The 17,259-nt window shown below is 48.4% G+C and overlaps 1 protein-coding gene across 1 annotated transcript; it reads left to right on the top strand.

The window, feature by feature from the left end:
* Positions 1-725: 725 nt before the first annotated feature.
* Positions 726-17,033, top strand: LOC307091542 (coiled-coil domain-containing protein 22-like). The gene is made up of 16 exons (XM_079759181.1): positions 726-1,070; positions 1,416-1,593; positions 3,020-3,152; positions 4,205-4,311; positions 5,257-5,341; positions 5,647-5,816; positions 7,506-7,727; positions 9,212-9,403; positions 9,501-9,620; positions 10,001-10,117; positions 10,782-10,883; positions 11,910-12,017; positions 13,808-13,903; positions 15,216-15,275; positions 15,359-15,433; positions 15,656-17,033. The coding sequence occupies exons 1-16, from the start codon at positions 1,021-1,023 to the stop codon at positions 15,767-15,769; spliced, it is 1,929 nt and encodes a 642-aa protein (XP_079615307.1). The 5' UTR covers positions 726-1,020; the 3' UTR covers positions 15,770-17,033.
* Positions 17,034-17,259: the final 226 nt, after the last annotated feature.

Raw genomic sequence — 17,259 nt, 5'->3', positions numbered from 1 at the left:
GGATTTATATTACATTTATTTAAAACAAGACACATTTGTATGTGGATCAGAAATGTGTTTGTGAAACTTATTTTTGTTTATGGATTTATTTTACATTTATACATACCGATATCCATTTGTGTGTGCATTGAAATGTATTTGTGAGAAGAGAGTAATTTATATTTAAATCACAAAATACATTTGTGAATCGTTCTCTGTGCATTCATTATTAATGAGACTGTTCTGACCCCATAACTTTATTCCGGTCACCAATTTATGCATTGCACGGTCTTGCTGTGAGTGCAATACAATGTAAAGTTGTGTTGTTTGTTTTCGAGCTGGTTTGCTGAAGAGGCTAATGTAGCTAACAATAACAACGACTAGCCAATGACATGACAAAATCACAAAGACGAAGGGGAACAATGGACCTATTAAAGAACGCTAGGGTAATGCTATAAATGCTACGAGACATGAAATGACGTCACGAGTGCAACTCGGAAGGCTGGTGTCCGAGGCATCCGGAACACACCATAACCCCCACCTGGGAATGACAGGGTTAACCGTTTTATTTGGTCATGCGACTCCTAAACCCAATCTCTCGCGAAGCACCCTGGGAGTCCAAGTTTTACTGGGTTTCATTGCTTTGCGTCAGTATATATATCTATGGCTCTGACATCCATTTAAAACTCCACCTCCCACAACACCCCGCGGCACAAGCGCTGCGTGACTTTCTCTGTGAACCCGACTAGACGCTGAGAGAAATGTCTGTGTAGAGTGTAGCTGCTAAACTAAACTAGCTAGGGACTTCTATTGCTCAATGCAAATATATCCGGCAAGTCGGAAGAAATGCCCTGCTAAAGAGCACATCGGTTCGAGTCTGTAGCGCTCGGTCAATGGGCGCCAGCGCTCCTTATTAGCTGCTGGCTACTGGGCTAGCATGGTTTTATCAAATGTTAAACACATCATTCAGCCGTTTGACATCAGCTGAGCTGCTCTTTGCCGCTGTTATTTCGTATCGCAGATCGGCAGTAAACGTGAACAATGGAGGAAGTTGATAAGATTTTGATCCACGCACTCCGACAAAGCGGCACGTACGTATACATTCAGTGTATGTGTCCATCCAACAGTAGCATTAGCCCGGCTGTAGCCTGGTACTGAATGCATTGGAGAGGTGAATAGGCAACAGTACGGGATATAGTTATGAACATATGTGTGTGCCAGTCTTGACAACACCATCCACTCCCACCTATCGTTCATTCACATGCCATTAACAAATGATTATGGTGTAACGTTATAGTCATGTGTTGGTCTCGAGCAATACCGTGTGTGTGTGTGTGTGCGCGCGCGCGTGCGCAGGCAGGCTAGGGGGTCACTTATTGTACTGTGTTTTCAGACACCCTATTGATCTAGTTGTACCTTTCACCTTGCGACCACAGAGAGGTGGCTGAAGACATTCAGAGTGTGAAACAGTTCACCAGCGAGCTGATCGTGGAGGCGGTGGTGCGATGTGTCCGGGTCATCAACCCCGCCCTGGGAGGGGGGCTGTCGCCGTCGCTGCCCCCCGGCATGTCTGCCCGCTTCCGGGTAGGGATGGGCTTGGCACAGGCTTGTCAGGTAAGAGCTCCAATGCTTAGAACTGGAACATTGGGCTTGACATTGGATTCTCTGATGTGGTCACGATATGGTGGTTTTACGTGAAGTGAGTGAGCAGATATTAATGCACGGGATGCATTATACTTTTGTTATAATCACATCTTGTTTGAGTGCAGTGTGAACAGATGCAAACGAATGAGGTCCAGTCTCTTGCTATAATTAGATCTGGGCCCTCCAGAATGTGGAAGTGATTCATTATAACAACGGTCATGTGGTCAGTAATCTGCATGCTTTGTCATCGATATTTTAACCTTTAATTGTGTCAGCTACGTTCAATGAATGCTGGAAGCAGTCACAACTATTTTATTGAAATTCCCTTTCTTTGAATTCTGTGAGTCGGCTGAAACGGGTGATAACTCTTGGTGTGTGTAAATCATTGAACGAGGGAACTCCTAGATGAATGGGTTTGGGATGAGTCTGTTGCAACGTGGGATGGTGCAGGTTAAGGTTATGGTCTGGTAGCAGTAGCTCCGGCTAGCATGAAGTCACGGTAGGCAGTATGTGGCATTCTCCTCACGGTACTTTTATTAGACTCATTGACCACATCAAGCCAGGTCTCAACGACACCATTTTTAGTATTGAGCATACATGCATTCTAGAACATAGTTTGAGATTCCTGCCTAATACCAAGGTATAGAAAAGTAAAAAGCCCAATAAAACATGCTGGCTTATGGGTTCTACAGTAGTCTCCATGAACGGCCCTTGCATGATTGGATCCCCTGTGTTTTATATCATGTGTTGGTCACATGCTGCTGCAGTGACTGTCAGGCTCATTAGTGACTACGGTTGCTTTTTACACGATTTACCAGTAGCACCACCAAACTCATTCTGAAAGAAGAGCTCTCAAAAACTGTTCCTTTCCTGCTGCCACTGGTGGGAATACAGACCTGTAGGTGGATTATAAAATCCACTCTATCAGGCTCTTTACAATGGCCAACTATGCATTTTACTATTGTTCAAAAGATCTTTTCCATTATGCAGGAATACAAAATGTCGCTCTGTGGTTAGCAAGGATGAGCCATGTGAGTTAGGTGCTTCAGACTAAAGGGGAGGTAGACTGGTTAACCTGCACTAGGTTAACCGGAGTGGAACATTGACAGTGCACTGCTGTAAAATGTCTACAAGGCATCCTGTGTCACTGAGAAGTAACAGCAAGCAGCTTCACACACTCGACACACACTCAAATCTCACACAACACACAGATATATTAGTGAAGACCTATAATATTCCCACTTACAAAGATGCCTATGTATTACCCGTTCAGTCCGTTTGACTATTAATCAGAACTTAAAATGTCTTGCATTGTAGACATAGAAAGAACTGGTTCAATACAAAGGGGGTGCCTGGGCGGGGGTCCACAGACCTTCACAGTGCACTGCTCTTCCAGGACCTGGGCTACAAGGGGGAGATGGGCTACCAGACCTTCCTGTACAGCAATGAGCCCGAGATCCGCTCCCTGCTCATGTTCCTGGTGGAGAAGCTGCCGAGAGAGAGCGCCGAGGCATCGGATCAACCCGCAGGCCGGTCCAATACGCTACATAGTGTCCTCTTCATCACAACACAGACCTCTTCATCACAACACAGACCTCTTCATCACAACACAGATCCTCTTTATCACAACAGACCCTCTTCATCACAACACAGACCCTCTACATCACAACACAGACCCTCTTCATCACAACACAGACCTCTTCATCACAACACAGATCCTCTTCATCACAACAGACCCTCTTCATCACAACACAGATCCTCTTCATCACAACACAGATCCTCTTCATCACAACAGACCCTCTACATCACAACAGACCCTCTTCATCACAACACAGACCTCTTCATCACAACACAGACCCCCTTCATCACAACACAGATCCTCTTCATCACATCATCACAACACAGACCCCCTTCATAAACACAGACCCTCTACATCACAACACAGACCTCTTCATCACAACACAGACCCTTTTCATCAACACAGACCCTCTACATCACAACACAGATCCTCTTCTTCACAACAGACACTCTACATCACAACACAGACCCTCTTCATCACAACAGACCCTCTTCATCACAACACAGACCCTCTACATCACAAACCCTCTTCATCACAACACAGATCCTCTTCATCACAACAGACCCTCAACATCACAAACCCTCTTCATCACAACACAGACCCTCTTCATCACAACAGACCCTCTACATCACAACACAGACCCTCTTCATCACAACACAGACCCTCTTCATCAACACAGACCATCTACATCACAAACCCTCTTCATCACAACACAGACCTCTTCATCACAACACAGACCTCTTCATCAACACAGACCCTCTACATCACAACACAGACCCTCTTCATCACAACACAGACCCTCTTCATCACAACAGACCCTCTACATCACAACACAGACCCTCTTCATCACATTACATAAGTGTTTGTTATTGTAGCGTGGACATGGTGATATGTTGTAATTTGTTTGGTGCAGACATTTTTAAGAAGGAAGGACCACCATGGGCCAAAGTATCTTGAAGTTAGTGCCGTGAATTAGCTTAATTTCTCCTGTTACCCTTCCAGGTAAATCAGTGGTGCTCCAGAGAGCTATTTCCGCAAAAATCAAAGCCCAGCTCGCCCTCCCTTGGCTGCCCCACAACTGCAGGCTGCCTCTCCTTTGTAAAACACAGGTAACACTCCTTAATCAACAGCACTATCGATCCCCAAAGAAAGACATCGGAATAACTATCAAAATGACTAAAAGCAACATCTCATAGCTATTATGGTACGGCCACACTGAACCCGTTACGCGTGTTAGAGGTGTTGAAAATCTGCATTTTTGAATAGGGAACCTTTGGTTTAGGCGCGTAGATGCGTTACATGCGCTAAAGCAGCGCGTTAGATGCGTTTTACGCACCTAAATAATGCATCAACGCGCAGAGTTCAAAGAATTTAACGATAGCCAATCAGCGTTGAGCTTGACCCGATGTCACTGGCAGAGAGACGGAGGACGCACAGAAGCAGAAAGAACATGGATGACCAAGTCATCGTTTCAGTGTGTGCTGAAACGATGAGTAGGTGGTGAAACTCACACAGCTGTGAGCGCCTACGGAGGATGTCAGTTTAGATTCTCTGCCCGAGCCTGAGCCGATCCGCCGTCCGGGTCGGGCCGATATTTCCCACCACTATCCTTGGGCCGGGCCTTTGATCAAGCGTTTGTGTTTTTTGCTTTATTGGCCTAATCTGAGTAGAAATCTATGCCATAAACAGAAATATTATAGGCCTTTATTACACGGGTCTTCTCAATGCCGTGGAACACTCCGTTGACTTGCATGGGTAGTAGTCCGGTAACTTGTCAACCCCAGCGTCTGAAGTTATTTTTTCGTTTTGGCAAGTAGCCGTGTAATAAGCGGGATAATGTATAGAACGTCGCCGGTCATTATCGAAAATAAGCCCCCTCAGGGAGAAGCGTAGGCGCGTTGAACCAGTTTTGTGACACACAATGATCAAGCGTCAGGTTAGGCGCGTAATGCGTTCAGTGTGGCCAAACCTTTAGTTTTAACAGAAGTAGCTGGTAGTGTCTTGGTGACATCTGCTTTAGACTCTGAGCTCTGATTGGTTGCTGTTGTTTTCAGAGTGTTGGAACGTCCCAGAGTCTCCGAACTCAGCCGCTGAGTTTACCGTACAGCAACAAATCTACAGGGAGGGCGCCACCCAAAGGTAGGCCGTAATAGCTGTTTGACCACAGAATGAGAAAGAGGTATGGGTTCATGGAGTTTGGAGGGGGGTGGACTCCCAGCTGCAAGGCTCCCAGCTTACTTGTTGGCATCCTAAATGAGGAGGCTTCACCATTATATTTATAGTTTCAGACTGACCACTTTTCCATTCTTCCTGTTCCTGTTTGCTGCTGTATTGTTACGGTCTAGTTACTTAAAACAGAAACGCCTTTCATTTTCTACTGGTGTTTTCTCTCAAAATAATATCAACCTTTTTCCTGTTCAAATTCTCCCGTTCCCGCCAATCAGCATTGAGGGATTACCAGAGGGACGTGGTCCTGCCCGTCACAGCTCAGCCCCCCCACCAGGGGGCGCTGGTGGCGTCCCTGCTGGAGCAGCACACGGCCGAGCTCAGCGCTGCCCAGGAGTGGGACAGCGAGTGGAACAGCCAGGGCTTGCTGTCCCGCCTCACGCCGGAGGTACGACCCCCCCCCCCCCCCCCCCCCCCCACGTCATCAACCCTGGTTCTGGCAGCCGGAGCTGCAGTGAAGCTCTGGACAGATGGGCCTCTTCTGTTCTCCTCTCTCTGTCGGGGTGAGGGTTAGTACCGCCACTGCTAGGTGCATATAGGGGAAACACTGGGGGTAATAACCCTAACGGACGCTGGATATGCGCTTCATATCCAGGTAAATTCACACACCTGTGAGTAAAGCATATAAACGGAGAGGAACTTCCGTAAAGTTGGAAATAAATTGGCAGATTCAGAGTTTGCAGTTCAATAGATCATCAGTGAAACATCGTTGCATTACAATTGAGTGTAGTAACCCAGAGAACCAGCTACAACATTGTTTTCATCCAAACGAGCCGTCTTTAGCGAACGGTGAATTGCATTGGCTTCTATGAGCTGTCGGCTTTCAGCCGCGAGCTTAGGGACCGTCTGCAAAGTGCAAAACTGAAAACGACCACAATGGTACAATTTCAATAGCGTCGCCATTATTGACTCTAGAGCCCCAAAACTTGTTCCATAGAGGCATGGCCTCTTTATGGTCCTACTACAACCTTTGTGATGGGGAGAGGGGAGGGAGGGGGAAGATGCATTGGTTTGAGGCACAGACCTTTTCGATTGTTGTAGTATTTGGGTTATGTGATTTTAATGTGGTTGTTGATATAATATATTTTTTGTTAAATAATTGTTTTAAAGATTATACTTATTATGTTCAATCCCTCCATATTTCCCCTGCTCATTACTGTGCACAAATGTACTGTATGTACACCCTTCTGGTGCCGGTAGACACATAGAAACCACCCGGCAGGGTGCGATTTTGCGAGCGCACAAAAAAACATTTCACCTCCGCTGCTGCAACTCCATCCTAGGGGAAACACTGAACCCCAACCCTATAATACAGCAAAGCGTTTCTCTAACCTCTTTGTCGGGGTTAGGGTTAGGGTTACTCCCTAACCTCTCTGTCGGGGTTAGGGTTAGGGTTATTCCCTAACCTCTCTGTCGGGGTTAGGGTTATTCCCTAACCTCTCTGTCGGGGTTAGGGTTATTCCCTAACCTCTCTGTCGGGGTTAGGGTTAGGGTTATTCCCTAACCTCTCTGTCTGGGTTAGGGTTATTCCCTAACCTCTCTGTCGGTGTTAGGGTTATTCCCTAACCTCTCTGTCGGGGTTAGGGTTAGGGTTATTCCCTAACCTCTCTGTCGGGGTTAGGGTTATTCCCTAACCTCTCTGTCGGTGTTAGGGTTATTCCCTAACCTCTCTGTCGGGGTTAGGGTTAGGGTTATTCCCTAACCTCTCTGTCTGGGTTAGGGTTAGGGTTATTCCCTAACCTCTCTGTCTGGGTTAGGGTTATTCCCTAACCCCTCTGTCGGGGTTAGGGTTAGGGTTATTCCCTAACCTCTCTGTCTGGGTTAGGGTTAGGGTTATTCCCTAACCTCTCTGTCTGGGTTAGGGTTATTCCCTAACCCCTCTGTCGGGGTTAGGGTTAGGGTTATTCCCTAACCTCTCTGTCGGGGTTAGGGTTAGGGTTATTCCCTAACCTCTCTGTCGGGGTTAGGGTTAGGGTTATTCCCTAACCTCTCTGTCGGGGTTAGGGTTATTCCCTAACCCCTCTGTCGGGGTAGGGTTAGGGTTATTCCCTAACCTCTCTGTCGGCGCTCCCTCCAGGAGTACCGCTCCAGGAAGGCGGCCCGCCTGCAGAAGCGGATCCAGGAGCAGCTGCGCTCGGCGCCCGGCACGCCGTCCCCGGGGTCCGGGGGGGCGGGCTCCGGGGGGGCGGGCTCCGACCTGACCCAGCTGCTGCTCTCCTTCCAGGGCTCGGGCCCCGGGGACCGCCTGCTGCCCAAGGGCACCCACTTCACCCACACCCAGAAGTTCACCTTCACACAGGTGAGTCCCACACACAGCAAGCACACGCACACGCACAGAACGTACGGAATGCAGTAACATAGTATCAAGCAGCCCTGAGGGTGTGGAGTGAGCTATAGCAGCAAGAAGAAGAAGAACCCACCTTTGAATGAACACGTTACAAGAAAATATATGCATCGAAACCTGACCTGGTTGGTTTTGCAGGTGTAATTCTACGTCAAATCTGACAGGAAGGTTAATTGGCCTGAAAATCCCAGGCTGTGTTTTGTATGTCTTTATTCTGCTTTAAATGAGCTTCTGGTTACCCAGAGCATGTATCTTCAGTCTGTTGAGGCCGTGTACTGTTCGACAGTCGTGGATCCAATATGAACAAGTCAAAGTTCAGTAAGAGCAGTTAAATAAAGATATAAGAATATAACGTCAGCAGGGCTCACGGTTGGAGTGAAGAATAATATAAATTCTCTTCAGCCTCTAAGGATCTACAGAATCCTGAAGGTGAACGAGATAAAGAAAAAGTCACCCCTGGGCTCAGTAGGATTCTGTAATCGGATGCACAATGTCAAATGCAAAGCTTGCTACTAGTAATCAACCAATATTTTGGCCGGCCGATATTTGGTTCTTTACGTGTATCGGTATCAGCCGATATTTCTTTCAGTATCAGCCGTTTTTTTATTTTTTTTTATTTACAGACAGTTCAATAAATGTTAATTTTTTAAAATCGACACATTGTAACATTTGTTATCATCATTGTGTAATTTTTATAATGTAAATTGAGGGAGGCTTAGCCTGGAAATCCAGACCCACATCTAGGAAGCTGTAGGGTCTGGCAACGAGTAATGAAAATGGCCCAACTCGAGGGGCGGCACCAAGCATGCATTTGAAAATACCACTGGATAACACACATTGGATAACACTATGAACAATCAGAAGAATACAAGGGCTGACGTATCCAGGCCAGTGGAGCTAACCAATAGATAAGACTCTTGCCGTATCCAGTCGGTAAAACAGCAATGCTTTTGGCCCGCCTATATTGATACATCGATGTGATTGATTAATGTTCTGGGCCAGGAGAGGCCCAGAATATACACCAGTATATTGCTCGTTCCCAGAGTGACTCGCTGAGCAAATTCAAATTGTGCTCTCGCGAGAACTCTGGATTTCCAGGGTATTACCGGCTCCAAATATCGGCTCAAGAAAATCGGTATCTGCGTATCGGCGAAGGCTGATTAAAAAAATCGGTATCTGCACTAAAAAATCGGTATCGGTCGATCCCTACTTGCTACTGCTATCATTTAACCTAACGCTGTGTGTGTGTGTGTGTGTGTGTGTGTGTGTGTGTGTGTGTGTGTGTGTGTGTGTGTGTGTGTGTGTGTGAGTGTCTGAGCTGTGACGTAGACTCTACTGCGTGTAGCCAGCCCCCTGCTGTGCCGTAGACTCTACTGCGTGTAGCCAGCCCCCTGCTGTGCCGCTGGTGTAATCCCTGTCTCAAACGCGGCTGCCTCTAGGACCCGGGGCTGCTGGTGGAGCAGATGGCGGCGGTGGCCAGCTCCATGCCGCTGGGGGGCCAATCGGAGGGAGAGCTGCGGGCCAGGCAGCAGGTGGAGCTCGGGGAGCTGGAGGAGCAGCTCCAGCAGGTGGCGCTGGGCACAGAGCGGCTCAGCGACCGCATGAAGCAGATGAACCTCAGCGTGGCCCAGGTGAGCCCTCAAAACCTCAAACCTAGCCCTAACCCTAACCTCACCCCTGGCCCTAACCCTCATGACCCTAACCCTCATGACCCTAACCCTAACCCAGGTGACCCATGAGCTGAAGGAGCGGGAGCAGGGCAACCAGGAGAAGGAGGACAGCCTGCAGGTGAAGAGACAGACAGTGGAGCTGCTGCCTGACGCCCACAACAACCTGGCAAAGCTCCAGGTGAGACGCTGGGAGTTTCCCTTCTCTGTCACCCATACTGTGTTTCCATGGGTACCAGGGCTTTTGGACACCATTACCTGGGTTTCACTTCCAAAACGGAATCTATATTTAGTGTTTTCGGGGGCTTTACCCTGATGATAAACATTGTTTACCCGTCCAAACTGAGCATAGCTTTGATCAGGTTTCCTGAGAGTGTCCAATGAGTTTGTTCAGATACATACAAACTGAGCTGTGATCAAACAGTACAACAGTGATGGCCCCAATGTATTATAAATGAATACTGATGTTGTGTTTGAATTAAAGTACTATTAAATACGAACACTCATCTCAATGTGTTAATAATTCTGAAACAGTCACCCATCCTTGTGTCTGGCCCCTAGACGCTGGTGGAGGCCAGTGCTAAGCGGCTGGTGAGCCTGGCCGCCCAGTGGGAGAAGCACCGCGACCCGCTCATCCAGGAGCACCGCAGACTCAAAGAGCTCTGCACCAATCAGGATGTGAGTTCACTCTCCCGTCTGCATAGAGGACCTCTTATCGACCTGGGCCTGGGGTCTGCTGGCGCCGCTAATGTTATGTACTGGGTTAGGGTTATGTACTGTACTGGGACTCCCCAAAACCCGACGTCTATAGTCTAACCTGTACTGGGTTCAATCCCGACGTCTATAGTCTAACCTGTACTGGGTTCAATCCCCGATGTCTATAGTCTAACCTGTACTGGGTTCAATCCCGATGTCTATAGTCTAACCTGTACTGGGTTCAATCCCAGATGTCTATAGTCTAACCTGTACTGGGTTCAATCCCGACGTCTATAGTCTAACCTGTACTGGGTTCAATCCCGACGTCTATAGTCTAACCTGTACTGGGTTCAATCCCCGACGTCTATAGTCTAACCTGTACTGGGTTCAATCCCGACGTCTATAGTCTAACCTGTTCTGGGTTCAATCCCGACGTCTACAGTCTAACCTGTACTGGGTTCAATCCCGACGTCTATAGTCTAACCTGTTAGCCTATCCTTGAGCAGGAGGGAGATCTATACCCCTACCCCTTACATTCAATGTCAGTTGCTTTGGATAGAAGCGTCTGCTGTTTGTAGGTGGTTAATAGTAACTAGGCCATGATTCATTCCAGCCAAATCTGTTTCATGCTTTATTCCACCCACAGGTGGAGTCCTCGAGGCAACTCTCTGAGATCAAGGACCTTCATGAGAAGATCAGGGAGACTGCAGAGAAGGCCAAGAAGAAGGAGTCTGTCTACAAGCAGCTGGTGAGGTTCAGAGGACGCTAGCATGGAACAGATATTGTGGCAGTTAGGACGCTAGGAAGGAACAGATATTGTGGCAGTTAGGACGCTAGGAAGGAACAGTTTTTGTGGCAGTTAGGACGCTAGCAAGGAACAGATATTGTGGCAGTTAGGACGCTAGGAAGGAACAGATATTGTGGCAGTTAGGACGCTAGCAAGGAACAGATATTGTGGCAGTTAGGACGCTAGCAAGGAACAGATATTGTGGCAGTTAGGACGCTAGGAAGGAACAGATATTGTGGCAGTTAGGACGCTAGGAAGGAACAGATATTGTGGCAGTTAGGACGCTAGGAAGGAACAGATATTGTGGCAGTTAGGACGCTAGGAAGGAACAGATATTGTGGCAGTTAGGACGCTAGGAAGGAACAGATATTGTGGCAGTTAGGACGCTAGGAAGGAACAGATATTGTAGCAGTTAGGACGCTAGGAAGGAACAGATATTGTGGCAGTTAGGACGCTAGGAAGGAACAGATATTGTGGCAGTTAGGACGCTAGCAAGGAACAGATATTGTGGCAGTTAGGACGCTAGGAAGGAACAGAGCTAGTAGTAGTGGTAGTAAACCTAAGGAGCTCTACGAATCGTTGTTCACCAGTCTGTGGCTCACCTGTCTGTGGCTCACCTGTCTGTGGCTCACCTGTCTGTGGCTCACCTGTCTGGTCTACCTGTCTGTGGTCTACCTGTCTGGCTCACCTGTCTGTGGCTGACCTGTCTGGTCTACCTGTCTGGTCTACCTGTCTGTGGTCTACCTGTCTGTGGTCTACCTGTCTGTGGCTCACCTGTCTGTGGCTCACCTGTCTGTGGTCTACCTGTATGTGGCTCACCTGTTTGTGGCTCACCTGTTTGTGGTCTACCTGTCTGTGGCTCACCTGTCTGTGGTTTACCTGTACGTGGCTCACCTGTTTGTGGGTTACCTGTCTGTGGTCTACCTGTACGTGGCTCACCTGTCTGGTCTACCTGTCTGGGGCTCACCTGTCTGTATTCCCCACCAGATCTCTGAGCTGGAGAACCTTCCAAAGGACGTCTCCCGCTCGGCCTACACCCTGAGGATCCTGGAGATCGTTGGCAACATCAAGAAACAGAAGGAGGAGATCACCAAGGTGAGGCTGGGGGCCAAACCGCTCACCTGAACAGTGCTGTCACTGGTCAGTGTAAGATCACCAAGGTGAGGCTGGGGGCCAAACCGCTCAGGATAGGTAGAAGGTGGTGACTTCAATAGTTATGGTGGCACGATGAATCCCAGGCCTGTCGTCAGGGCCGTTACCAACGCATTCTATGGTGTGTGTGTGTGTGTGTGTGTGTGTGTGTGTGTGTGTGTGTGTGTGTGTGTGTGTGTGTGTGTGTGTGTGTGTGTGTGTGTGTGTGTGTGTGTGTGTGTGTGTGTGTGGACAAAGCAACATCACAGCCATCGTTAACAATGACTGACAGCCTTTGAGACCGTGTATGGATGATGGAATGGAGGTTATTGAGCTCTCAGTGGGACCTCTAGGAGGAGCTGTTCACTTTTTATTAAGATGTTGAGCTGTTGATGAATGACAACACTGCTCTTAAAGTTAAATACTGGATGGTATCAGCTTTTATATTGTTCTTTTCTCAAAGTGCTTTACAGCTAGTGCCTCACATTCACCCATTCCTACACCCATTCATAATCCACCCATTCCTACACCCATTCATAATCCACCCATTCCTACACCCATTAATAATTCACCCATTCGTAAACCAACGGCGGTTCCAACCATGCCCCGGAACAGCCAGATGGGTGGGAGCAGTTTGGTGTTATGTGTCCTGCTCGGGGGGGGGGGGAGACGACACTGGGCCCTACACTGGGGGGGGGGGGGGGGGGGGGGGGGGGGGGGGGGGGGGGACACTGGGCCCTACGCTGGGGGGGGGGGGGGACGGGACACTGGGCCCTAAGCTGGGGGGGGGGGACACTGGGCCCTACACTGGGGGGGGGGGGGGGGGGGACACTGGGCCCTACGCTGGGGGGGGGGGGGGGACACTGGGCCCTACGCTGGGGGGGGGGGACACTGGGCCCTACGCTGGGGGGGGGGGGGGGGGGGGGACACTGGGCCCTACGCTGGGGGGCCCTACGCTGGGGGGGGGGGGGAACCTGGGCCCTACGCTGGGGGGGGGGGGGAACCTGGGCCCTACGCTGGGGGGGGGGGGACACTGGGCCCTACGCTGGGGGGGGGGGGGGGACGGGACACTGGGCCCTAAGCTGGGGGGGGGGGACACTGGGCCCTACACTGGGGGGGGGGGGGGGGGGACACTGGGCCCTACGCTGGGGGGGGGGGGGGGGACACTGGGCCCTACGCTGGGGGGGGGGGACACTGGGCCCTACGCTGGGGGGGGGGGGGGGGGGGGGACACTGGGCCCTACGCTGGGGGGCCCTACGCTGGGGGGGGGGGGGAACCTGGGCCCTACGCTGGGGGGGGGGGGGAACCTGGGCCCTACGCTGGGGGGGGGGGGACACTGGGCCCTACGCTGGGGGGGGGGGGACACTGGGCCCTACGCTGGGGGGGGGGACGGACACTGGGCCCTACGCTGGGGGGGGGGGGGGAACCTGGGCCCTACGCTGGGGGGGGGGGGGACACTGGGCCCTACGCTGGGGGGGGGGGGACACTGGGGGGGGAGACACTGGGCCCTACACTGGGGGGGACACTGGGCCCTACACTGGGGGGGGACACTGGGCCCTACACTGGGGGGGTCACTGGGCCCTACACTGGGGGGGACACTGGGCCCTACACTGGGGGGGACACTGGGCCCTACGCTGGGGGGTGCAGCCAGACAGCCCGCTCCACTGCGGCTCGTTGAACAGTGCTCTCACTGGTCTCTGTAAGAGGGGGAAGAGGTCACTCATATAGGGTTCTTTGTTTCTGGTCGCTGATAGATTTTGTCGGACACCAAGGAGTTGCAGAAGGAGATCAACAATCTGACGGGAAAACTGGACAGGACGTTCGCTGTCACTGATGAGCTGGTCTTCAAGGTGAGAACATCAGTCCTGTGCCTAACCTTGGCAGTGGACCATTAACACTGACAGGGTTTGGTGGGTTGGTTCCAACTGGGACCACCATGCTAAAAAACTATGATCATAGGGGTATTGTTTGCTCTGGCTCTTTAGTTCTTGATGGCAACAAAGAGATCTTCATCGAATAGTATTGTGGCCCAAATGCAAATACTGCTGATATTTTCTAGAGATCATTCCAGTCCCTCTCTGGTTTGTTTTAAGATCATCAGGTTGAACGATGCATCAGTTTGTCCGGTTGCTGAGGTCCAAAGACCCTAAAGCTTAATCTAGCCCAATTTACCTTAGTTTACTTAGAACGGTCCAAAAATCAAACTCCACTTTGGGACGCAGAACCATGAATGAAATCATGGGTAGAGTAGACGCGCGCTGTCTGTTCAATGGGAATGTGTAATTGAACCGTAGCACAGTGCAGCGTTGGGTTATGTGTTCTGGGACAGCCCTGTTCCTCTGTGAGTGAACGAGCTCCCTTCCGATGTTCGGACCGCAGAGTCGCTCAGCAGCTTCAGCAAAAGACTCAAAGCTCACCTGTTCAGAGTTCACCTAGACTCTGCAGAGCCTCCCCCCTTACCCTTCCTGCTTATTGTATTTCATACTTAGTTATAGTACTTAGTTGTGTAGCAACTTATCCTAGCTATTTGTGTTGTATACAGGGAATAGTAATTTTTAGTACTTGGTTCTATGAACATCCTTACTGTACCGACAGCGATATATTGTTTCACTTTCTTATGACTAATGTACTTATTGTAAGTCCCTTTGGATAAAAGTGACTTACAATAAGTACATTAGCATTAACATAAAGCTGAATGTAAATGTTCAGGGACTCATTTAGTCCCACACCCAAACAGTGTGATGTTGTGATGGGAAGGAGAGAACCGTTTCAGGTCCTTTTAGGGAACCCTTGACCCCAACTAAAGGTTTTTGTTTATATTTCAAACTATGGTTGTGTAGGTTTGTCCATCAGCACTTTAAAGGTGCCTTTTATTGTAGAGGTTAGAGGCATCTATCCTTCTGCAGCTTTAATGGGTGTTAGTTTGATCATGATAGACCCTGCTAGGGGTGGGGCTGAGTGCCAATGTTCTTGACTATTGATCCCTTAATGACGAAAAGCTAATTAGGGTCAAGCCTTTAAACCAGGTGTAGGATGTGAATGCCAGGAGAACGACATTCCTTTACTCTGGTAATTTGGTTACGTTTTTTAATTAATTCATGACTGAATGATGAACTACAATGATAATGAACTAATACACATGTTGCTCCTAAATTTCCCCAGGATGCCAAAAAAGACGAATCCGTCCGAAAATCCTACAAGTACCTGGCTGCACTGCATGAAGTAAGACTAATTCTCCTTCCATGCTTTTATAAAACACGTCCACACTTGCTAAGCTGTACTTATAACCCTTTCCCCCTCCACAGAACTGCAACCAGCTGATACAGACCATTGAAGACACCGGGACAATACTGAGGGAGATTCGGGATTTAGAAGAGCAGGTAACACTCCAACAACGCTCACTCTTCCCTCCCAAAGCACTAGAGATTCTAGAATCCAATAATAACCAATGGGATTACATCCCGCCTAAACCCTACAAGGATACTAGAACTCAACAATGACCAATACGATTACTTCCTGCCTAAATCCTACATCTAGAACGCAAAAATGACAGATATAATGATTTGGTTTCATCAGACTAAATGGAAATTTTCCCTCTTCAGATTGAGACGGAGAGCGGCAACAAGACGGTGGCCAACCTAGAGAGGATCCTGGAGGACTACAAGGCCGTCCGAGAGGAGAACTCTGCTCTGGCGTCCAAAGTGAGAGAAGGTTGACGGTTCAATGCTCTCCTTGCCCCCGGCCGACGCCTACAGGTTAACCCGACGCTGTGCCCCCGCTTTCCCGGACGCTGCCATGGTCGAGATGGGACAGAGCTACAGACCTGTTTGGACTCAACCAGCACGGTAGCTCCACATCGCAGCACTAAATGCATTTTTTTCTCGAGAAGCAAGATACTTTTTTTTATTTTTTTTGTATTCTGGAAATTTAGACTTTATATTTTCAAATGCACATACCCACGGTGGCCAGAGACAACAATGACGACTTTTGTGTTTTCACACGGATGTTGTGTGGACTGCCACAGTACTTCTCCGGGAAGGGTCGGCACGACCAGGTTTTTTATTTCCATACCTTCTTGCGAGACGCCGGGCAACACGCAGATACCCTGTGAGGTTTTTTCTACTTCTAAGAGTTTCTACTTTCACTCGATTCTGTGGGCTGCGCTCTTCTGTAGTGACCCTGGGTGGTGGAACATGTCTTCTGATCTTGAGCTATTTACAGCAATCCTTCCCACTAATGTACATTGAGCACTAATGAGAATCATGTTGCAGTTTTTGTGTTTTCATTTTGCACCGGTAAAGTGAATGACATTTTGATTTGAGTCATTCATACCTTTAATATATATTGCTTGACTTAAATCATCAAACTGCTTCTCATATGGTATGCCATATACTATTAAAAAGCCTTAAAAAATGTTTGTTGCCAATTATTAAAAAATATATGAAATTCTAGGAATTCATAGACTTAATGTCCAATGCATTCTATGTTTTTTCTTCTACATTGATGCATTTTATTTTATTCACTGCAGTGGTCTTACACATGGTAATGTAACCCTTCATTTAGTTTAGTTTGGTACTGTCATAGAACTAACAAGATGTCTTGCTTTTATTTGTAGTCTTTTATTTAGTAATGGAACCCATTTGTAGTTTATTTTATATAGTTCATGCTGCCTTGAAAGCAAAACGCTGCTTAAAGTATTTTGTCTTTGGAAACATGCTCTGACTCTCCTCGTCCTATATGCTGGAGAAGAGATCATCTGTCCTCAGAATCAAGGTGGACTAATGTCCATCAAATGATTTATATGAATAAAACTGATAGAAATCAATGGCTGAAGTGACTGAATTGCCCATTAAATGTGTGTGACTTGGCATAAAAAAAATCATTCATATGCCAAGTTCCAATATTGTCTCAAGTTTCTGTTTTGAAAATTAAGATCTTGCATCATCACTAGCTAGAATGTGTCTTTTGCTTTTCAATCCGAAATAGGCTATTTAATGGAAAGATGCCAAAATCTTGTGAAAGTATAAAACAAAGGATAATGCAGTTTTTTATTCTGATGTCACAACGTTTTTTCAGTTAATCAGAATATTTGTTATAATATATTTAGTAGCCTCGATGTGTTCCACATCTATTAACAAATACTGTGAACGGTCCATTGTAAACCGCCTAACCACATTATTTTGTCACCTTCCAATTGAAATTCTTA

The sequence above is a fragment of the Pollachius pollachius genome (genome assembly GCF_949987615.1).
Source record: "Pollachius pollachius genome assembly, contig: scaffold_47, whole genome shotgun sequence".
NCBI lineage: Eukaryota > Metazoa > Chordata > Actinopteri > Gadiformes > Gadidae > Pollachius > Pollachius pollachius.
Note: the sequence above shows the minus strand (reverse complement) of the source record. Positions and strands in the feature narration are given on the sequence as shown.